General features: G+C 40.5%; 2 protein-coding genes, 1 long non-coding RNA gene and 1 pseudogene across 4 annotated transcripts; all 4 read right to left on the bottom strand.

Annotated features, from left to right (window-relative positions):
- Positions 1–494: 494 nt before the first annotated feature.
- On the bottom strand, positions 495–1528 carry LOC309482338 (trace amine-associated receptor 4-like; annotated as a pseudogene). Its single transcript has one exon. The product of its transcript is annotated as a trace amine-associated receptor 4-like (transcript).
- A 2954-nt stretch (positions 1529–4482) lies between these two features.
- Positions 4483–10727, bottom strand: LOC309481583 (trace amine-associated receptor 4-like; the record flags this gene model as incomplete). The annotated part of the gene is made up of 2 exons (XM_082146549.1): positions 4483–4848; positions 10065–10727. 2 exons carry the CDS (start codon positions 10725–10727, stop codon positions 4483–4485), a joined length of 1029 nt encoding a protein of 342 aa, XP_082002675.1.
- Positions 10728–17844: 7117 nt separating this feature from the next.
- taar1b (trace amine associated receptor 1b) lies at positions 17845–20130 on the bottom strand. Its single transcript, XM_082148648.1, has one exon. The coding sequence runs from the start codon at positions 19799–19801 to the stop codon at positions 18803–18805; it is 999 nt and encodes a 332-aa protein (XP_082004774.1). The 5' UTR covers positions 19802–20130; the 3' UTR covers positions 17845–18802.
- Positions 20131–22925: 2795 nt separating this feature from the next.
- On the bottom strand, positions 22926–24490 carry LOC309483041. Its single transcript, XR_014200474.1, has 3 exons — positions 24163–24490; positions 23468–23544; positions 22926–23037 (listed from the first exon to the last, which is right to left on the bottom strand). It is a non-coding gene; the product is annotated as an uncharacterized lncRNA (long non-coding RNA).
- Positions 24491–24740: the final 250 nt, after the last annotated feature.

Below are 24740 nucleotides of genomic sequence, written 5' to 3'. Positions count from 1 at the left end.
AAAGCCACTTTGATACTGATTTTCTGGAACTCAACCATGCAACTACACAGGCGGCACATTCTCAACAGGTACGAGATATCCTTCTTAGATGTATATTTTAACTTTCAAATTGTTACTGGTTTCCTACCAATAATGTATTTTTCTCTTTTTAGTTTTTGAACCGATCATGTAAGTGTGGCCAGCTTTAGTTGTTCAGTATGAGGATACGAGGATATGCCAAAATGAGAATGTTTTTCCAAAGGGAGACCATTTAATGTAAATCCATTAAAATGTGAGTTTAGTGTTCAATTTAAACTGTTAAGTTTACAAAAATGCAGACTGTATGTTGTATTATAACGGAACGTATTTTTCTGAACATAGTACAAACAAATTTCTAGAATTTCTATGAAAATATTTCAATATTTTCAACATTGTTTTTAGCATTTAGCATTTTGATTCAGATCACAGATCACTGTTCTTTATTATGATGCCTGAAATAAGTGTGATTGTCGTATTCATTTAAAAGTCAAGGTGTTTGAATCCTTGGTGCCACAGACATACAGTAAGTGCATATAAGAATCTTAAACGCATTCTGAAAACAAGGGTAGAAAAATCCATAAATCAAGGGGTTACAAGTGGAGTTAAAATATGCAAACCAAACCAAAGCATCAAAAACATCAGCTGGGGTTAAATAATTGAAATAAGGGTCGAGAGCAGTAACTGTAAAATATGGAAGCCAGCAAAAATAAAAAACACCCATGACAATGGCCAGAGTTTTCGCTGCTTTTCTCTCTCTGTGCGCAGAGCTTTGGCTCTTCAACCCTCCTGCTGCCGCCACAGTCACTCTTTCTGACATAACTTTTGCATGTTTTTGTGCAACATGGAAGATTTTCATATAAAGAGAGCTCATGATCGTCCCAGGGAGGAAGAACGTAATAATTGGGCATATAAGACCCCACTGTTTGTTAAAAAACAACAGACAACTTCCCACACAGGAAATCTGCAATATTAGCATCTCTAGTCCAACTGCATTTATCCCTGTAAACACAATAGAAAAGCTGTAGAGAAATGAAAAAAGCCATGTAAATGTAGTAAATACAGTCACAGTGTTGTTTGTGACCCTCATTTTGTATCTTAAAGGATCACAAATGGCCCAGTACCTGTCAACAGATATTAAACTGAGATGCAGTATGGAAGAGATACAGAAGGTCATGTCTAAACTAGAATGCACTTTACACACAAAATCTCCCAGATACCAGCAGCCTTCAACAGATCGCACCATGCTGTACGGCATGACCAAAGAGCCCAGCAGACAATCACAAGCTGCCAGAGAGCGAATGATCAGATGAGTTGGAGACTTTAGATGTTTGAAGTGAGAGATGGAGATGATGATCAGCAGATTCCCCAAAATTGTTGTGAGGATCATCAGCACCATGAAAACATACATTGCCACTTTAACTACAGTAAGACGTTGCACTTTAGGACAGGAGTCCAGCCGGAGTGGATAGCAGAGAAGCACATTCTCAGAGTAAGTCACATTTGAGATCATCACGTCTACTCCAGAGGCTGAGATGATTTCTTTAATTGTAATAAGGCAAAGAATAAGCAAAATAATTGTGTAAATGATAGGTTGGTAAAGGCCAATATCCAGAGAAAGGTTAACATAAATATAGTACATCCCCATCTAGTTTAACTCCCTAAATGGGCTCAGAGCTGCTCAGTCTTGTTCATATATACGCACAAATTTGAGGAAACCCCTGTACACCAGTCCATAGTTACAAAAACAACATGAGCCCAGGAGATTAAATAGAGAAAAAATAATACTTCAACTGATTTGAAGATCAATGGATGGGTTGGAGACACATTAAACTACCATCAGCCTGAACCGTTGGACCATGGCAGAATGGATTCGTGGTGTTCACATAAAACTAATGATATTGACAAACAAAAACTGATTAGAATGACAAAAACAATAAAATTACTAAACCAACTAGAATGAAAACAGAAAATGTACAGGTCACCTGACGTAGATGACGCGGTGTGTTTGGACAGAATACGAGACAGAGTTCTTTATTAAATTCATAAAAGACAAAAGAATTACAGGAATACTGGATTCTAAACCTCAAAGAAATGCCACAATCAAGACCTCGAAGCAGAAATGAAGGAGAAACACCCAGAAACACCAGCCGCTCCAAGTATAAGGGTCTTTCCTTACCATTAATGCTTGGATAACACACATACGTCTCCTTCGATTAATAATAATGGCCAGTGCAGTGGCTGGGATATACGGTACGTAAACCTACCAACATCCGTCACCATGATTTTTTAAATGACTTATCGCGAGAGGAAAAAAATATGTTTTAGTCGCATAACATCAGTTAATGGAAACGCTCCCTCGGTCAAAATCCCTCAAAACATTTCGCAATATTTTTTTATTTTTTTTGACATTTAGAAAAAAATTGCAAAAAGTTTTGTGCAAATCTGTAATGAAAACGCGCCTATTGACACTAAAATAACACTGCATAAAATTCAGACCTTCATCTGCACGCTGCACTAAGAAACCGAGACTCGTCAGACCATGCAACGCTGGGGTCAAAACAACATTGGGTTGTTGACTTTCAATGTATGAACAAAAAATAAAAACATACATTTTTCAAAATATCTTCTTTTGAGTTCCAAATAAGAAAGATAGTCATACAGGTTTGGAATGACCTGAGGGACAGTAAATGATGACAGATTTTTAATTTATGGGTGAAATATAGTACTTTAAAGCAGGGATGGGTAAACTCTGTCCTGGAGGACCCACTTTCCTGCTTGAAGCTTTCTAGTAATCCTGAAGACATTGATTAGCTGGTTCAGGAGTTATTAGGGTTAGTTGATTTATTATTGATTTATTATTGATTTTTATTAGTTGATTAGGGTTGGGGCTAAACTCTGCACGACATCAGTCCTTTCAGGACTGGGTTTGCCCATGCCTGCTTTAAAGGGATAGTTCACCCAAAAATGAAAATAGTGTCATCATTTACTCACCATATGTAGTTCCAAACCTGTATGATTTTCTTTCTTCTGTTGAACACAAAAGGAGATATTTTAAAGAATGTTGGTAACCAGACAGTTGACGGCACCCATTGACTTACATAGTATTATTTTTCCTAATAAGGAAGTCAATGGCTACCATCAACTGTCTGGTTACCAAATTCTTTAAAATATCTCCTTTTGTGTTCAACAGAAGAAAGAAATTCATACGGGTTTGGAACAACTTGAGGGTGAATAAATTTTTTAAAATATTTTTGGATGAACTATCCCTTTAAGCCTCATTAGCGTCATGCCTTGAAAATACCCTTAACCGTAGGGCACAATGGCACATGGGCTGCGTTCCAGTCCACTTTTAGACACGCACTTGCGAACTTCCCTAAGCACTTCCCCTCGGGGGAATCCCTGCCACCATTTTGAAGTGCGTTCCACTTCGTGAAGTGGACGAGGGAAGTTTATATATGGACAGACCCTCGTTCCCTCGATTTTGACCGAGGGAGCGAGTCTACTTCATATGTACACTTCAGGCACCTAATATGTCCCACAATGCAGTACAATCCACCACAACAAACAGTTCTATGATATATGAATTATATATTTTTAATTTGAAACAACCCAAACACACCTATATAAATTTGGATGCTGCATTAAACAAATTCTTAAAGGGAAAAAAAATTTAAATAATAAATCAGCTCCATAGCTGATTCCAAGTGATCAAGGGCTTAGGACGTTCCAATTCAGCCCATTGCAGTTTCCGCCAGTAGTGGGCACTTGTGCAACGTAAGCAATGACGTACATCCGAGTGAACGAGACGGAGGGAAGTTAGCGAGTGAAGGGCATGACAATTTTGGACTGGAACGCAGCCCTGGTGATCAAGAGGGAAAGATTTCTTGGAGCTTATAGAATATAGTGATGTTTTGTTTGTTTGTTTTTTGTCTAAAATATTGAAGAATACAATTTTTACTTTTATCTACAAGTTTTATCCATTAAAAGTAAATCAAATGGACACTGGGACACATATGTACTTCTAAAGGGATTGTTTTAATGTAAAAAAACAACAACTAAAAAACATGCATATGTGATCAATATTTTCTGTATATGTTCTGTATGCATCTGTATATCATACATCGTTTTATATCTTTATCTACTTCATTTCTAAATTAGCTTAAACAGTTGCATAACCTTGCAACAGTTTAGGTTAAGAGTGACTGTTGCATTTCTAACTTCCAGTTATAAAGAATATTAAGAATAAGATCACAACTTTAAATCAAAGGTTCTTAGATATAGAACACCTCATTGATCAGTTTTTTTCAATGTTTCTAAAATCGTATTTATATTTTCTTATTGTCCACAATATCATAAAATAAATGACGTTACAATAACTTATAAAACCATGTAGGTTAATAAGTGAAGGAAAATCCCTATTGTGAAGCATAACATGATATCCTGATGTAAAAATGACTGACATATTCATTCAAATGTCAAGGTGCGTGAGTCACTGAAGCCATATATACAGGATGATATGAGAATCATAAAGGCCTTCTGAAAACAAGAGTAGAAAAAACCATATATCAATGGGTTACAAGTGGAGTTAAAGTATCCAAACCAAACCAAAGCATCAAAGATACTGGCTGGAGTCACAAAATTAAGACAGGAGTCAATGATTGTAGCAATAAAAATAGGCAGCCAGCAGAGATAAAAAACATCCATGACAATGGCCAGAGTTTTTGCTGCTTTTCTCTCTCTCTGTGCAGAGCTTTGTCTCTTCAACCCTCCTGCTGCCGCCACAGTCACTCTTTCTGACATTACCTTTGCATGTTTTTGTGCAACATGGAAGTTCCCTTTCAAGGGAACTCCCGTTGCGTCGAAAAGCTGACGCTATGGGAACGCTTTGCGTGATGACGTCTTGAAGCACATGTAAAATCAGTCCAATGGTGTGGCGGAACGTCAGAGGCGGGTGACGTCACGTACCAGGAAGCTATAAAAGCCGGCCCGAAACAGAAAACGAAAGCTTTCTGAGTCTTCAGTTGCGCTCTGTGTTGAATCTGTCCTTGTTATTTGGTGTTGTCTGTCTATATTATATATATATATTCAGTATGGCGAGCAAGCAGCAGTTAGAGTGTGTGTCCATCCCTGCCCGCGTTATTTAACGGGAGGTGATACTCACACTCTTTGTGTTGTTTGTTTGGGTGAGGAGCATGCCCAGTCAGCACTCGAGGGTGGTGACTGTGTGCATTGCGACGCGCTTCCATTGCGCACGCTCCGATCCCGCTTGGCTCGGTTCAATCCCGATCGCGTTCCCCAGGGCTCGGGTCCCGCCGCGGCTGAGGCTCGGCGGCGATCTCAGACCTGGGGTTCGCAAATGGATCTGTCAGTGGATGTTGAGACGGGCTCTGCCTTATCTCAGCATCAATCTGACAGATCCAGTGCCTCTCATCAGGGTGTGGAAGCACGCATTGCGGTTTCTTCCCCCCCGATAGAGGCACCAATACTGCAACTGTCCAGCTCTGAGGAGTTGGATGTTGTGAGTATTGAAGCTGAGTCTGAGGATTCGCCACCTCAGTCTCATGCGTTTGAGGAACTGCTCGATGTTATTACTAGAGCAGTTGACAGACTATCTATTGAGTGGCCAGAGGATAGGCAGGACGTTCGTTCGAAAAGTAAGCTCGACGAACGCTTCCTGCCATCTCGTACACAGCCTCAGCGAAGAAGCCTTCCGTTTTTCCCCGATCTCCACACCGAGGTGTCGAAATCGTGGGGAAAACCGGTTTCATACAGAGTGTATGCACCACAAACATCCCACTATTCTTCCATTCACAAATATAAAGAATATGGTTATGGGGAGATGCCGAAGGTGGAGGAGACGCTTGCGAGCTATCTCTCTCCAGCAACGGCATCTTCCCTGAAAGCTCCTTCACTTCCCTCTAAGCCAGTAAAATTCACATCATCTCTGGTTCATAAATCGTATGCAGCCGCTGGTCAAGCTGCAGCGTGTCTGCATACGATGTCTATTTTGCAAGCCTATCAGGCAGAATTATTGGGGGATTTAGAGGAGGGCGGGGGAATTGGTCCTGACACAGTGGCTGAACTACGCAGAGCCACAGATCTGTCTCTCAGGGCCACCAAGGAGACCGCTAAATCAATCGGGCGGTCTATGGCAGCCCTGGTGGCCACTGAGAGGCATCTGTGGCTCAATTTGAGCGATATAAAAGAGAAAGAAAAGCACGTTCTCTTAGATGCTCCGGTTTCCACTGTTGGTTTATTTGGTGATGCAGTAAACAGTGCGGTAGCTAAATCTCAGGAAGCTGCTAAACAGGCAGCTGCATTACAAAAACTTCTCCCCCGCCGTTCTTTCATTGAGGCTGCTGAGCGGGAGCAGCCTCACTCCTCTAAAAAGAGCGCTGAACATCGTGCCACTCAAAAACAGAGTGTGTCCTCTCGTGCTCCCCCACAAAAATCTCGGGGACACGGAGGGCGCTCTCAAACCCAGCAGTCTTCGAGGGGTAAAACGGATCTGCGGACCGTTATTACCGCCAAGAAGGCTGCTGGGAAAAAGTCCTGATGTCTGAGGGCTCAGGACAAATGAGGGTAGTCCCCCCGAAGCAGAGCGGTTAACACCTCTTTTCACGGTGCCCGTCTCTCTTCGGTGCCCTCAGGGGACCGTTCTGCCAACCCTGCCACCTCTGGTGTTACAGGGCGCAGCGGTCTCCGGCGAGCACATATCTCAAGGTCCACCCGGAAACGTAGTGGCCTCGGGATGCCCGCCCCCTCTGAGGAGGGTGCTAGAGCAGTCTGTTTGGTCGTTCCCTGCCGGTGCGCCGTTACAGGGCGACGAACCGACTACTCAACAGCAGGAGAAAAATACGGTGCCGTCTCTCTTCGGTGCCCTCAGGGGACCGTTCTGCCAACCCTACCGCCTCCGGTGTTACAGGGCGCAGCGGTCTCCGGCGAGCACATATCTCAAGGTCCACCCGGAAACGTAGTGGCCTCGGGATGCCCGCCCCCTCTGAGGAGGGTGCTGGAGCAGTCTGTTTGGTCGTTCCCTGCCGGTGCGCCGTTACAGGGCGACGAACCGACTACTCAACAGCAACAAAATCCAGAAACCAGTCTCGAGAGACTGGTACCTCTAGTAGAATCTTTGACAGCGTGGAAGCTACTGTCAAATGTTTCTCGTTGGGTCCTGCAGACCGTGGAAAAAGGGTATTAGATACAATTCTATTAACGCCCACCGCGGTTTATGGGGGTCCTGCCCACAGTGGTGGGCCCCGAGCAGGTTCTGGTTATGGAACAGGAAGTAAACACTCTGTTAGAGAAAGGGGCCATAGAATATGTACCCCCCTCCAACAGGGAAACCGGGTTTTACAACCGGTACTTCATAGTTCCAAAAAAGGACGGGGGATTGCGTCCCATTTTAGATCTTCGAGTTCTGTACGAGTACATGCAGCTCAAGTTCAAAATGTTAACCTTGAGACAAATCGTGCCACAGATCAGGTCCGAGGACTGGTTTGTCACGATAGACCTCAAGGACGCATATTTCCATCCGTCCGTGTCATTGGAAGTTCCTGAGGTTTGCTTTCGGGGGCAAAGCATACCAATATCGAGTTCTTCCATTCGGCCTAGCTTTATCACCCCGCACTTTCACCAAATGCGTGGATGCAGCTCTGGCGCCTCTGCGCCTCCGGGGTATTCGCATCACGAACTACATCGACGATTGGTTGATTTTAGCTCAGTCGCATTAGATGGCGGTTCAACATCGAGATGTTGTTCTCGCCCATATGAAAGAGTTGGGGTTACGGCTGAACGCCAAGAAGAGTGTGCTTTCTCCATTTTAGAGGACCACTTTTTTAGGCGTGGTTTGGGATTCAGTGTCGATGCAGGCGCGCCTGTCATCGCCACGCTTCGATTCCATCCTGGCAGCTGTGAGAAGTGTAAAGCTAGGCCAGCTACTCACTGTCAAACAGTTCCAGAGACTGTTGGGTCTCATGGCAGCAGCTTCCAACGGGATACCTTTTGGACTGCTGCACATGAGGCCCCTGCAGTGGTGGCTCAGGACCAGAGGGTTTTTCCCCGAGGGGCAACCCATTTCGCACAATCAAGGTCACGCGGTGATGCCTACGTGCCTTGGTTATGTGGAAGAAACCTTGGTTCCTGTCCCAGGGCCCAGTGCTGGGAGCTCCTTGTCGTCGCAAACTGCTAACGACGGATGCTTCCCTCACGGGTTGGGGAGCGATCCTGAGGGTCGCTCATCTCAAGGTCTGTGGGAAGACCATCATCGTTCCTGGCATTCTATAGCCTAGAGATGTTAGCTGTCTTCCGGGCTCTGAGGAGCTTTATCACAGGTCTCAGGGGACACCATGTGTAGTACATACGGACAACACGTCGGTAGTCGCCTATATCAAGGGGGTTTGCGCTGGCATGCCATATCCTCTTGTGGTCCCAGGGGAAGTTGCTGTCACTCAAGGCAGCCTACATCCCCGGGGTCCAGAATATAGGAGCAGACACTCTGTCGAGACAGGGGCCGAGGCCCGGGGAATGGTGGCTCCACCCCCGAGGTGGTGGAGCTGATATGGAAATTATAAGTGGATCTGTTTGCGTCTCGAGAGACGTCTCACTGTCCACTTTGGTTCTCCTTCACGCATCCAGCTCCTCTGGGACTGGATGCTATGGTACAGACGTGGCCGAGGCTACGTCTGTACGCCTTTCCCCCAGTTGCTCTGCTCCCGGGAGTTCTGGAAAGAGTTCGCAGGGACCGGGTTTGCCTGCTTTTTATAGCCCCGCGCTGGCCGGGCAGAGTGTGGTTTCCCGATCTTGTGTCCCTCCTCGACGGGCATCCTCTGGAGTTACCCGTCAGGAGGGACCTTCTGTCCCAGGCAGAGGGCTCGATATTTCACCCTCGGCCAGAACTGTGGAACCTGTGGGCTTGGCCTCTGAGGGGGCCCAGCTCATAGAGTCAGGTCTCTCAACCGAGGTTGTTGAGACCATTCTACAGTCCAGAGCTCCCTCCACGAGGAAACTTTATGCCCTGAAGTGGAGAGTATTCACTTCTTGGTGTAGTGACCGTCGGTTGGACCCAGTCCACTGCCCAATTGGTACAGTGCTGGAGTTCCTGCAAGAACGGTTCACTGCAGGTCTGACCCCGTCCACTTTAAAGGTCTATGTGGCGGCCATAGGTGCTTACCACAGTCCTTTGGGTGGAATGTCTGTGGGGAAAGACCCCTTGGTATCTCGTTTCCTTCGTGGCACTTGGAGGTCCTCCTCCCTTTCGAAATCGGACCAGGAGGCGAATAATTTGCTTTGCCCTGTTCGGGCGTTAGACGCGTATGTCCAAAGAGCTGCCCTGTGGCGTAAAAGTGACTTTTGCTCCCCTAACAAGGGAGGTCCAGTGTCTAAGCAAAGGATGAGCAAGTGGGTGGTTGAGACTATCTCACTGGCTTATGAGGCGGCTGGACAGCCTTCTCCTTTGGCTGTCCGGTCGCTCTCTACTAGGAGTATGGCGGCCTCTAAGGCCCTTATATCAGGAGTATCGTTACAGGACGTCTGTGATGCGGCAGGCTGGTCCTCACCGCACACCTTCGTCAGGTTCTACTCTCTGGATTTAGACTCTACTCTAGGGTCTCATGTTTTGTCTTCTTAGTGCTGCTCACATGATTACACACAGGACAGACATTTGTAGCTATGGAGGCGTTGGTATAGACGTTCCCATAGCGTCAGCTTTTCGACGCAACGGGAGTTCCCTTGAAAGGGAACGCCTCGGTTACGACTGTAACCTCGGTTCCCTGAAGAGGGAACGAGCGTTGCGTCGCCTTGCCATATCTCCTTCATGCCTGTCAGCGCGACTTCAGACTTTACGAAGCTTTCGTTTTCTGTTTCGGGCCGGCTTTTATAGCTTCCTGGTACGTGACGTCACCCGCCTCTGACGTTCCGCCACACCATTGGACTGATTTTACATGTGCTTCAAGACGTCATCACGCAAAGCGTTCCCATAGCGTCAGCTTTTCGACGCAACGCTCGTTCCCTCTTCAGGGAACCGAGGTTACAGTCGTAACCGAGGCGATTTTCATATAAAGAGAGCTCATAATCGTTCCGGGAAGGAAAAATGTGAAAATTGGACATATAAGACCCCACTGTTTGTTAAAAAACAGAACACAACTTCCCACACAGTAAACCTGCATGATAAACGACTCCAAGCCAATTTTGTTCACCCCTGAAAACACAAAAGAAAAACTGTAGAGAAATGAAAACAGCCATGTGAAGGTAGTAAATACAGTTACAGTGTTGTTTGTGACCCTCATTTTGTATCTTAAAGGATCACAAATGGCCCAGTACCTGTCAACAGATATTAAACTGAGATGCAGTATGGAAGAGATACAGAAAGTCATGTCCAAACTAGAATGTACTTTACAAACAAAATCTCCCAGATACCAGCAGCCTTCAACAGATCGCACCATGCTGTACGGCATGACCAAAGAGCCCAGCAGACAATCACTGGCAGCCAGAGAGCGAACGATCAGATGAGTTGGAGACTTTAGATGTTTGAAGTGAGAGATGGAGATGATGATCAGCAGATTCCCAAAAACTGTTGTGAGGATCATCAGCACCATGAAAACATACATTGCCACTTTAACTACAGTAAGACGATGCAATTTCGCACAGGAGTTCAGCAGGAGTGGATAGCAGAGAAACATATTTTCAGTGACAGTCACATTTGAAGTCATCACATTTGTCCCAAATCCTGAAGTGATTTTCTTAGTAATCGTAAAAGGCTGACAATTATAAACAAAAGTATAAAAAGAACAATTTCATTAATTACAGTTTGGCAAAGACCAATATCCAAAGAAAGATATACACATATATAGTACATGCCCTTCCAATTTAACTCCATAAATGGACTTAGAGCTGCTTTGTGTCCATATATACTCTCATATTCAAAGTAACCCTCCTACACCTGTCAATTTAACCTATGGTTACAAAAACATCATGAACTCTGGAGATTATAACAACAACAAAAAAATCAACCAACAACACCCTAGCAACCACATAGCAACCGCCGAGAACAATAGTGACCACACTGCCTTTTAAATCTACACTGAAAAAAATTGGTGTAGGATTTACTTTGAAACAATTTTCAATCAGAAATTGCTATAAAATTTCTCAAATAAAGAAACAGTAAGTAACGCATTGAATTAAACATGCAATTTTGAAGTATAAAGACTGAAACAGTTTTTTTCTCGTAAAAACATACTCTAAAAATCTTTGTTTTATTTACAACTTTTAAAAAACTCCATCAGACGGCGACCAATATGGACAGTCACCAGATTACAGCACGTCACTTCTCACTCTATGACCCGAGAAATGGAGATTCAACATGTTCAATTAGTGAAAACTAGCGCAGACCAACGGACGCCAACAGGGGTATAACCATGCGCGTAATTTGAACGGGGGTTACGGGGGTCATGACCCCCTCAAAAATCAGATCCAGCTAATATAACCCCCCCAATATCATCACATAATTCAGATTAAAATAAATATGAAATATTCCGAATGAATACTTTTGTTCGTTTTCTTTATTAATTTCATTTGCCAGCAAGAAAGATAGTATCATATTTTAAATAATCTGTAATGTACCCCCCGCACCGACTACTTGGTATTACCCAACCCGCTTTCTCTTCCAAGTTTGTTCACACTATTTTGCGCGGTCGCTGGGATGAATGGTTGGAGAAAGCTGACGGTGCATGCTAACGGATGGAAAGATGAAAAAGGACACTGAAAGGCAGCCAGACAACGATTTTTCATTGTTGGTCGACACAAGCCAAAAAGAGGAAAAATCCTGACCAAACGGAGGTAGCTGCTACCCCTATTGCTAAGTTAGCTGTTAAATTAGCTCAGCGTTTCTCAAAGGGTGCGGGCGCGGCCCACTGGTGGGGAATAGAGACATGACAAGTGGGGCGCGACACACAGGTTTTGTGCCCATCTTTTTAATTCCTTTATTTATTGACCATACACTCAAAACAAAGACACATTTAAATGTAAGCCTTGCTTAACCTTTTCACACGTAAGTTTACAAGTTTTTCAAGGCGACCGTTATTGATCGTAGTATCACTTTATGGTTCCCATGGAGACGCGTCATTCATTGCTTGTCACACCGCAGCCACAATAGCGCTGAATGACTGATGATCTGCTTTTATTTCCTTCTTTATTAAAAATTTCACAAATTTGTTAGCTATAGCAGGATATATCATATATTTCAATTGTCAAATATGTGCAAGTGGATGTGTTTTGTTGTTCAAACACCTTTATAACGATCGCGCTAGTTGGATTTTAGGTAACGTTATCTTATTAAAATACCTAAAAAAATAAGTACATTATTAGGAATTTACCACCTCCGGCTCAATTTGAGATTATTATTTATTTATTTATTTTTTATTATTTTTTTATTTTGTTATTTTTGCATGGAGTTTGCAAAGTGACAAAATGAATCAAAGCACAACTAACGTTAGTCCACACTTGTATTTTCTCAGTTTCTGAATTTGATGTTATCAGAGGCTAAATGCAAACACAATTTTTTTTAATCTACTTTTGAGTCTTATTTCATGCAAAGTGATAATATAATTGCACTTTCATTTTCTCTATTTGAAAGTTTTTAATGCTGTTATTTGATGTTAAGTTTTTAAAATGTGATGTTAATAAAATACATTTTAACAGGTAACTTAAAGCCTAGTTTATTAACATTTTGTTGGGGTGATTGGGGACAGGTGGGGCTTGGAACCCTTATACCTCCGAAGTGGGGAATGGCAGAAAAAGTTTGAGAAACACTGAGTTTTGGTGATGCCCACCAATATGTGAAATCTGTTCAGAATAAAGGTGCAAGCTGCACTCCAGTCAGTGTGCCACCCTGTATTGTGTAATGTATTGAATTGTGCATAATACATTTGCTGCATGTAGGTGCCAATACAGTGATGCAGTTGATTAATCTTTAAGTTCTTTTTTTTATTTTTTTTTTTATAAGATATTGAACACACACAAAAAAATCAATTAAATGGAAGCTGCCACTGCTGGCTAGTGCTTAAACACTTCATTTAACTACTGTGTGTCATTATGGCATAAATAGTCAAGTGAACAGCTGCATTTACGTTAAGTAGCCTAAATCAGTAAAAGTATCACAATGTATTTCTAATACAGGAACGGCAAATAAGCATGTTACCCAAGAAAATTATTCAAAAAATAAATAAATTAATAAATATGCCGTGAGTTTAACCCCCCCAATGGTCGACCCAAAGTTACGCCCTTGGGTATAACACTGATCCAACAAAACCTATGTATCGGAGCAGTCTGATGGCCTTTACAGTATAAGACTTAGGTCCTTTTAATCTGTCTTTAAATTGCTTAAGTATACAAATTATATAAGGCCTACAGTAAGTAAACTTCTACAATGGCCTGCCTATCTCTTATCCTTTAGAAGAGGTTATAATGCTCTGCTTAACACTTTTATTATATATTTAAAACCATATTTTTAATCTGAGATATTTGTAAAAGGTAAATAGTAAAGGTCTATCTGGCCTTCAAATCCACAGCTGCCAGTCACACACACCTCATTAATGATGCTTTGTGTCTTGGACCCATGAGACTTATTATCAGTCCTCCATTTCATTTGAGTGACTCTCAAAGGAGTCGAGACCAATCAAAGGTGTTAATACCACCTCTCACCTGCTTTACACATGAAGCTTATTAGCTGTATCCTGTCACATTATTATCACAGCCAACTTGTTTACCCATAATACCCCACAGAGCTAAACTTTTATCATTCGGGAGACAAACTTTTAACTTCTTTGCGCTTCAATCTAATCACCTACAACATCAGAGAAATACACAGTAATTAAAACACTAACAATAACAAAAAAGCCAGATTTTTTTAATTGGACAAGTATAAAAAATAAATAGACTGGATAAAAGTTTAAATTAGTCATGTACTAGAAAGGATTTCTATTTATTTATTTATTTGTTTGTTTTATTATTAGAAAAATGTTACTTGCCCTGCCAATATTTTCACTGGACGCACCACAAAAAATTACATATTTATTCTTTTAAACAACATACTTACCAGTCACGGGTGCAGTGAATGTCGTTTATCATCTCCAACAAGGCCTCATATTGAGATCTGGGTAGATTAGATGGAAAGCAAACAATCAGTTCTTGTAATCAATGTGTTGGATGCAGGAGAAATAGGCAGAAATAAAGATCTAAGGAACTTTGACAAGTGACAAATTGTTATGGCAAGGTGACTGGGTCAGATTATCTCTGAAACGACAAGGCTTTTGTGTTGCTACCGGTCAGCAGTGCTGAGAATTTACCAATAGTGGTCCGAGGAGGGACAAACCAGCAACAGGGTGTTGGGCTCCCAAGGCTCATTAATGCATCAGGGCAACGAAGGCTATCCCGTCCGGTCCGAGCCAACAGAAGGTCTACTGTGACACAAGTGCACAAAATTTTAATGAAGATTATGGGAGGAATGTGTCACAACACTGCGTACGGGGCTGCAAAGCTACAATCAGAGTATCTATGTTGACCCCTGTCCACTGTCGAAAGCTCCTACAATGGGCATGTGTCGGGACTGGACCTTGGAGTAGTGGAAGAAGGCCGCTTGGTCAGATGAGTCCCGTTTTATTTTACATCACGAGAATAGCCATGTAGGCCTACATGTGTGCCATTTACCTGGGAAAGTGATGGACCAGGATGGACTGTGGGATGACGACAAGACGGTGGACCCTTACGAAAAAGAAGTTTATTCAAGTGTTCTATTAGTATACTTCTTTTAAACTAAAAATAAGAAAGTATACTTTCAGTCTACTTTTTATATACTTCTCAGAAATATACTTCAAATTTCACTTAAGTGTACTTGACCTATACTGACAGAAAAGTCTTAGTATATTTGGCCTATACTTGTTGATCGAGATATACTTAAAAGTATAATTAAGTATTCTAAGTATTCTTGGCTTGTACTTGTGTTTACTATTTTGATTGAGTAGCTTATTAAATACTTTTTTAAAAAACATAATATTACACACCGTCTTATAAACTAACATGTTCAGCTTTATATAGTAACAAACTTTCGGGTGGAATAGCTTATAGATGTAACGGCACTGGCAGGAATGAAGCGGAGAGTGAATCCAATTGCAAGCACTTTAATAAACAAACAATTAATCCAGGGTACACAACAGAACAGGAATCGGGAACTCAGGACGGGAACAAAGAGACAACAGCAACCATTACAACATGAAGAACTCACAAGGACTGAACTAAAACACAGGGCTTAAATACAAGGGAACACAAGCTAACAAGATAACAAGGGGGCGTGGTTAAACTGAAACACCTGGGAAGACTAATCAACATAACGGGGAACAGCTGAACATGGGACAAAACACATGGCAGGATCACATGACAAGCAGGGAATTACATGACAGACAAGAACAAGGAACCAGACACAAACCCACACCGTGACAATAGAGTAAATAAAATAAGCATGGAAAATAAGTTTATTCAAGTGTTCTATTAGTATACTTATTTTCAACTAAAAAGAAGAAAGCATACTTTCAGTCTACATTTTATATACTTCTCAAAAATATACTTAATTACACTTAAGTGTACTTGACTTATACTGAGAGAAAAGTCCAAGTATATTTGGCCTATACTTGTACTCAATCTTTTGATCGCGATATACTTAAAATTTTAATTGTTAAAAGTATACTTGGCTTGTAGTTGTGTTAACTCTTTTGATTGAGTAGCCTATTAAATATACTTTTTTTTACATCGTTTTTCATATACAGTCTTATGAAACTTTGTTTGAAAATATTGATTAAAATATTGATATAAAACAGATATGTTTCTAATTCTGCGTATCTGAATTTTTGTGTAGGCTAGTCCACTGGTAGTGTACATATTTACTTTAACTTTTCCCCACCATTGACTGAATTTTCCAGCTATCCATGTTTTCACTGGTATACGGAAGGGGGCGCTATGACACATCTTCTAGTACAGAATCTCTGGATCAAAACACAGGAGAAGAAGAAGCTGAAACAAGTGATAGACGATTGCTCACTCAAATGTAAAATAATGTAATATCAAACATTAATCAAAACTTAATGTTTCCAAATGAAATGAAGTGTAGGCCTAACCCATGAACAGAAAACGACTGTGAAGCTTTGGGGGTGTTGGACTCGATCTACTCCACCTGTGTTTTGATCATCGTTCTGGATCTGATCAAGGCGTAGTCTTTGACAAAAAATTTATTTTCTCAACTATTTTGTTTAAAATGTTGCCTTTATGAAACTTACTGACATTCAAGTGTTGATAAAAAAGGATGCATGATAAAATGTTTTTAAAATTAAAGTAGCGTTAAAGGTATTTTTCAAGTATAAAAAAATAACATTTGAACATAGTAGTATAGGCCTACTGCAACTGCAAAAATTGTATATAAATAGTAAACTATAAGTATAATGTTAAGTTCACTTAAAGAAAACTTGTAGAATAAAACTACTAAACTAGTAGTTTACTGAGAGTACACTAAAAGAGTAAAAATAATATATAAATGGTAAACTATAAGTATGATGTTAAGTTCACTTAAAGAAAACTTGTAGTATGAAACTACTAAACTAGTAGTTTACTGAGAGTACATTAAAATAAAACTTGTAGTATAAAACTACTAAACTAGTAGTTTACTGAGAGTATACTTCAAAGTTGCTACAAGTATTAAAATAGTAAACTACTAGTATACTCATAAGTTCACTTGCAGTACAAATGAGAAACATAATTATGAACTAGTTGTAAACTTAAAGTTTACTACTGTTACACTTATAGTACACTTAAACATATACTTTTATATACTTCAAGTGGGCCAATTTAGTCCCAAGCGGTATTAAAATAGTACACTTACAAGTTTACTACTAGTACATATTGACATTAGTATACTTACTAAAGTATACTTAAAAATATACTTGAACATTACTCAAGTATACTTCATAAAATGAACTTGAAGTATACTTTTTTTTCGTAAGGGGAGGGAGTGTGTGTGATGCTCTGGTCAATGATCTGCTGGGAAACCCTGGGTCAGCTCAATTCATCTGGATGTAAATTTGACACATGCCACCTTCCTAAACATTATTGCAGACCAGATACTCCTCTTCATGACAAGGGTGTTCCCTGACAGCCTCTTTCAGCAGGATAATATCACTGTCAAACTGCACACATTGTTCTAGAATGGTTTGAGGAACATGATGAAGAGTTCAAGGTGTTGCCCTGACCTCCAAATTCCTCAGATGTCAATCCATATGAGCATCTGTGGATGCACATTAAATTGCATTTGCGTTTGCTTCATGTCTATTGTCACATAAACACGCATGCATAAGGACTAAACAAACTCCCCATACACACAAACACACTCCTCTGTAGTGATGTAATGTTTTCTGTTTTTTTTTTGGAGAGCAAAAGTTCCCATGAGACGTGCAACAACCACGCCGTTTTAATGACTCTAAAACATGCCTCAAAATCCAAATGTGTGAAGTCCCATCATTAACACTGCCAGTCATTAGGACGAATACAACAACAGCCTCCTCAGCACTAATAACCCATTAGGTGCAGTATGACATCAGCCTGTTTACCCATAATCACCCACTGATCTTTATCCCAGGCATGAAATGAAATGCCAGTCAAGAGACGAACAGCACACACCAGCTCTTTAATCCAAACTTTCCAATCCAACAGCAAATTAAACGAGTAGAATGAAAGAGTTTAGTATCATTAAGAGAGAATTAACACAAACAATTATCAGACAGCCTTGGACTCTAAAAACAAGACAAACATGAACACAACACAACACAAACATAAAACTTCAGAAGAGTAGAAATGTAGTGAACAAGCTGTATAGACTATGTTTATGTTTTTATGTTGTTTATTTTTTGCCAACTTTGAAGCTTGACAGTAATATCATTGGGGCAGTTGTGGCCTAATGGTTAGAGAATCGGACTTGTAAACCGAAGGTCATGGGTTTGATTCTCAATACCGGCAGGAAACAACGGAGGTGCCCTTGAGCAAAGTGAATGGTTGCCCACTGTTCTGGGTGTGTGTCTACAGTTTGCAGTGTGTGTTCACTACTCAATGCTCCTAATGTGTATGCACTAACTTGGATGGGTTAAATGAAGAGGAAGGCCATACTTGGCCATCACTTCCCTTTATTTTCGAGTAAACTATTCTTTTTGAAAAAGTTTGCTCTTAGATATGAGATATAATCTTTTTCCTTTTTTTTACCAACAACATTGCATGAGGCACATAAAAAATATATTTTTGGAGCTGATTTTATTGCTACCGCTGAATTTGTAATAGCATACATGAACACTGCTCTTATTATTCATGCCACATACAGAAGACACGGCAAGATGTTAAGAGTAGTGTACGGCACTTTTGAAACACTGCTTCATGAACCACTGTTTCAAATCTTTTGTTTCAAAACAGTGGTTCGCTAAAATTCTGAAATGCATTTAATTCTGAAATATACAAATTAATAAAAGAACACATATTATGCAGACATTTCATATTTAATAGTATAATGAGTTTGAGTTTAAAACAAAAAACTGCAATTGTTTTGTAATAAGTGTTTTCATGCAAGTTTGGGATGAGTTTGGTCACATTTATACAGTATTGACCAGCAGGTGCTGCCAGTGAATCACTTTGCAAATTAAATGAATTGACCCAAATGATTCAAGAGTAGTATTCTAGTATGCTTTTCAGAATTAGGCCTTGGTTACATGTATAACTCTTTTCTGCTGCTATTGTTTTGAAATATTTCCCCAGTTACAACAATCCTCACAGCCTTTCTGAACCAAGAATACATGAATGCATAAATAAAAGGATTTAAGGTGGAATTAACATAGCCAAACCAAACAAGTGCATCAATCAGCATTGGTGGTGTTGTGTAGCCAATAAAAGGATTCAGGATGTTACAGAGGAAAAAGGGAGTCCAGCAAACCAGGAAAACTCCAACCACGATGGCAATCGTTTTCGTAGCCTTCCGTGCCCGATGTTGTGTGCTTCCTGATGGATAACTTCTCCTCAGCTGGTTCAGTTGATGATTAATAGATCTCACTTGGTTTTGGGCCACCATGTAGATTCTAGAATAGATCCCAATAATGATGAAGCCAGGGATGTAGAAAGAAACAAGGGAGGTGACCACTGCCGGACCGTGACTAAAGAAGACGTGGCACCCTCCCACACAGCGTACATGTGTTTCGTAGAAGTCCTTGCCGCCCTGGAGGTTGAGCTCGAAGAAGGTAATCACATAAGCGAATATAGCAGGGATTAGCCAGCTGGTAGAGATCATTAACAGCACAGTTGGAAAACCGATGCGGGAATGATATGTTAATGGACCGCACACGGCACAACAGCGCTCAGCAGACACACTCACAAGATGGAAAATCGAAGCGGTGCTGAGAGTAATGTCAACGCATGTGTGTAACTTACACAAGAAATCACCAAAGTACCAACAGCCCTGAATGGAACGAACGGCACTCAACGGCATTACAAACAGCCCGAGCAGAAAGTCACACAGAGCGAGAGACAGAATCAGCTGGTTTGTTGGTGTGTGGAGTTGCTTGAAATGCCCTATGGAGATGATGACCAGTAAATTCCCAATGACAGTCACAAAAGTGATCAACATCACAGCGATGAGCATGGGAACATGGACACTGTTCGGTCGTACATACTTCCCACAGGATCCATTCAAAGTCTCATAACAGAGATCCATTTTAGTGTTTCATAGTCCATTGAGCTTGATCCGATGTTGAATGAGACATGAAGCAGAAACTCATGAAAACTAATAGTTTTGTGGATGGGCTGGTTTTAGTCTGTTTAATTCAAATAGCTCTGTTGACATTTGTACCATCTACATTGTAAAACGGCTATAAATAACGCCATGGTTTAAATTAAAGTCCAAACAGACTTCCCCCCAAGGGAGACATGAGTTTTCCAGAATTTTCCTTTTAAGGAATTCCAATAGAAGAAGCTACTCTAGTCTCTCTAAGCAGCACATTTTCTCATAAAATATTAATAGAGATACTTATAATAGAGAAAGAACTGAATGTGTCTTTCCAGCTTCTGTTAGCAACTAATTTGCATATTAAATGATTCCACCTGCTTTATACACCTAACGGGGCAAAGTCCAGTCAAACTGTCTATATATTTTTTCCATGAGTCATGTTAAAATAGCAACTGTGACTAAGTTTGTTTGCATTTACATGCACATGTGGACTACAAGAGCAAACAGCTGCGCGTTAAGAAATCAATACAGAAGCTTCATTCCCATCTCCATGAAAGCACACTATTAGCATACACAAGGCTGATAAGTGAACGGGGAGATAAGGAATAAAAAAGCATGGCCACAATGGACTGGAACCTAACTTGGTTGTCCTAAAGAACATTCAATTATTAATTATTTGTAGGGGGAAAGGACGGAATATGGCCATATATAACTACAGCATATAGATAACATCTGTATATCATCATTTATTTCCAAAACAATTTCCAACCTTCTACTTAAAAAAAAAAAAAATGCAGCAGAAAGCCCTGCTGCTACAGACAATGATGGGAAATGTACATACTTCCCACAGGATCCATTGTATCAGGATCGTCTGTAGCCCAAGTACCACCTTATAGAATAGCAAAATAAGTTATTTTTTCAGCAAAGAAATTAGTTTTTTTCTGCAGTGCTTTATAACTATTCTTTATTTCCTCCTGAGGATTTAAAGGGGTGGTTGATTATGATTTGACTTTTCTAACTTTAGTTAGTGTGTAATGTTGCTGTTTGAGCATAATCAACATCTGCAAAGTTACAACGCTCAAAGTTCAAAGCAAAGGGAGATATTTGCTTTCAAAGAAATTTATTTTTAAGGACTACAACAAACGGCTGGTAGAGACTACACCACATTCCTCCCGGGTTAGTGACATCACAAACCCTAGAATTTACACAAACCCCGCCCCCTGAACACGATTTATAGATTATCAAGACAGAATATGCTAATCAATGACTAGAAGATAACTACACATAAGCTACATAAATTCATCAACTAACCATTCAGAAATGTCCTGTTGCTTCTACATGTTGTCACTTCTTCTAGAGTCTCTCCATCTTTCTGACTCCGGTTTGAACATAAAAGGCTAAAAGTTTTTAAAATTTCCAGTGCATGTGTGTGTGAGGTAAAAGGACACAAGCTCTTGAAGCTCCGCCCCCTGTGCCGGGAGCAGCAGCTCATTTGCATTTAAAGGGACACACACAAAACAGTGTGTTTTTGCTCACCCTCAAAAAGTGACAATTTTAACATGGGATATAAAAATATCTGTGGGGTATTTTGAGCTAAAACTTCACACACACACACACACACACACACACTCTGAGGACATTAAAGACACATTTTACATCTTGTGAAAAGGGCATTACATTTACATTTATACATAGGTATGTGCAATCCCCTGGGATTGAACCCACAACCTTGCATTATTAACACAATGCTCTTACCACTGAGCTACAGGAAAGCTACCCTAACCAAGCATTACACCACCCCTTTAATCTCATTTTACATTACAGCAATCTCATTACATTATAGATACTTCACCAGTGAACAGTTTGCACTTAAAGGCATTAAATGTGTTTTCCCAAGTTTCAAGGTGGTCAAATATTAGTCACATGGGATTTATAACTCAAAACAAATGTTTCTGGAACTGAGTGGAATTTCTGAAACTGCAAGAAAGTGACATCATGACAAAGATGATTGGCTGATGGCACCACAAGAATGCACAAAGTCTGAAAGACAGCAGAAAATGTATTTAAAATATTTAATATTTAATAAAAAGTATATTTCATGCTTTAAGGGTAGGCTACGGTTGCCCAGTATAGTGCACAACTCAATGAAATTTAAAAAGCAAACATAAGTTCACAACACAACAGAAATAAGTCACAATTTATACGTTTTAACCACTTGTTGGAACTAGTAGACGCTCCCTTTGGCATCATGCGCCATGGTGGTACGTCAAAGTATTCTCTCAGGTATAAATATGCAGCTATAACACACGTAGGTGATTTTGAATTAATATTTCATGTCGATATACAATGGTTACATACTGTTAAAACTAAACCTATGGAGTTAATATTGTGCCATAATTAAACAAATCCAGCATTTTGCAAACAAACTCAACTCGCAAACAAACTTGATCTGCTTTGCAAAGGAAAACTCGACTTGCAAACAAACAGAAAGCAATGTGCAAGTACAAAGGTCAATTTGAGCGAAAATGCAGTGGAGTAACAAATATGTTTTGTGTTTTACAAATATAAATAAATGAGCCTAGATAATATTTCACAAATAAATACAAACCATCCTACAAATTGCATGTAACCTTTGAACAAATACCAAATCTAGTGCATGCAAATGCACACTCTAAAAACTCCTGGGTCAAAAATAACCCATAATGGGTTATTTTTGACCCAACTCCTGGGTTAAAAAGGGACCAACTAATTTATGGGTTATTTCAACTCAGAAAATTGGGTTATGCTTTTTGACCCAAATTATGGGTTAAATACCTGACCCAAATGTTGGGTTTAAAAAACCCAACATCTGGGTAGAAATAACCCAAAAATTAGTTGATCCTTTTTTAACCCAGGAGTTGGGTCAAAAATAACCTAACTTGGGTCACTATCCCAGTATGCCTTATTTCAGAAAATAAAACTTTGTTTTACATTATATTACACACTTCAAGCACTTTTACATTTTTATTTCATTAAAAATCTATAAGAAAAAACACACACTTGGACATGTTTATTTTCATATTTATTTTAGGTCACACTGTAATAACAATATTAGAAATAATTTTTTTTTTTTAAATAAACAACAATTCTCAGAAGAGCCTCAGGAATTTAAGCCTGGGGACAACTTTGGGGACAAGATTTTTGATAGTGTCCTCATCAAAGAGAAGAAATGCCTCCTCATCTATCTGAAAGACAGAAAACAAGACAACATGAGTATTGTTAATAAGTCGAGACAATTGTGAACCACTCACCAGACACTCTTTCATTATCAAGCTAACAAATATTCACTTTTAAGGTAATGCAGTGGCTTTTTATTTATTTATTTTTTTACGTGGCCCAAATTGCTAGTTAACTAATGTGGTTCTTTTGCAGCATTAACATTACCCATTTTGTGTGAATGACATATTTTCTTTCATTAAAAAGTGTAATGACAGCCCATTCTTATGCATAACAGCTTAAAGACAAGGCACAATAATCTTTTAGGGTTGTACATACCCCACTGTCAAAGAAGTTGTGACTTTCACAAAATCTTGCACTGACACATTTAAGTCTTATTAAAAAAGAAAATGTAGGTATAGAGAGATGATATAAGGGCAATAAGAGTAAAATGCTCACCTCTAAAATTCTCTGTCAGCTCAGACAGCTGCCACTCAGTTAGCTTATCAGCGACAAAACTGTCTATTCAAAATGACCTGGAGAAAACATAGCAATATAGAGGTTAGCAACAATTTGAAGACTTGACCCGCTTCTTTAACTCCCACTACTTCAGCCAGTAGAGCACTGTATAATATGATAGGCACGGCACAGCTGGTAAACATAACTCAACTATTTTGTTGCCTCGTCGCTCTGTAGCCGCGGCTATGGGGCTCGCACACCGGACGAGAAGCGCCGCGTCGCGTCTAGGACAACTCGAGGTATCGCTCACCGGACGTGCACTCTCTCAAGGGGCTCGCACACCGGACGCGAAGCGCAGCGCCGCGTCTTTAAAATTCGAACACATTATTCTCTATGAGTGTAACGGACACACACACACACACACACACACACCGGCGGTCTGTCCGCGGCACCCAGCAACGGCTCAGGACCGTGTTCAAAATCGCGTCCGGTGTGCGATAACGTTACCTCGAGTTGTCCTAGACCTAGATGTTGTCGTGATAGCCGCGGCTACATGCCAACCACAGAATTACCACTGCTAACGCTAGTCTCAACGTAGCAACGTATTTTTTTTTTAGCAAATGGTGCTAAACTAGCAACAGGGACATGGACACAGAAAAGTTAACATTACATCAACACTGAAAATACTCTCTTACCTTGAATATAGATGAAGTTGCACCGATGAAGCACAGGCCAAAACGGATCGAGCGCGAAGCGACGGTTATTTCAAACGACTGTTGTGAGAAAATTCCAGAACAACTGCGAGAGAGAGAGAGAGAGAGAGAGAAAGCCAACCCTATAACCCAGAACATGGGTTACTCTTTGAAAAATAACCCAGAAACCCAAACAACCCATGAATTGGGTCAAAATATTAGCCCTATAACCCAGAAAATGGTTACTCTCTGAAAAAATAACCCATAATTTTAACCCAACACAAATAACCCAGAAAATGGGTTGAAGAAATAACCCAGGAGTTTTTAGAGTGCATATCTGTCTGTTATGATTGTGAGACACTTGGCTTTTTATGAGATCTCTCGGCTCGATTTTCTCACAAATGTGTCCAGGCTGATTTTCTCACAAATGCAGTTGAGCAACTTCCTCTTCTAACACAGTAGATGGCGCTAAGATAGGGGACTAATTTAGCGCTAGTCTCCCGGGAGAAGCACTGATTTGAAACTTGCCTTTGCCAGAGCTGAGGAAGTTTTCCTTTGCAAAGCAGATCGAGTTTGTTTGC

This window comes from Leuciscus leuciscus, assembly GCF_965113295.1.
Source record: "Leuciscus leuciscus genome assembly, chromosome: 19".
NCBI classification, from domain to species: domain Eukaryota; kingdom Metazoa; phylum Chordata; class Actinopteri; order Cypriniformes; family Leuciscidae; genus Leuciscus; species Leuciscus leuciscus.
This window is presented reverse-complemented; position numbering and strand designations above follow the sequence as displayed.

Coding starts and splice junctions, on each gene's coding strand:
- taar1b (XM_082148648.1), bottom strand. CDS start 19,801: ATGGATCTCTGTTATGAGACTTTGAATGGATCCTGTGGGAAGTATGTA.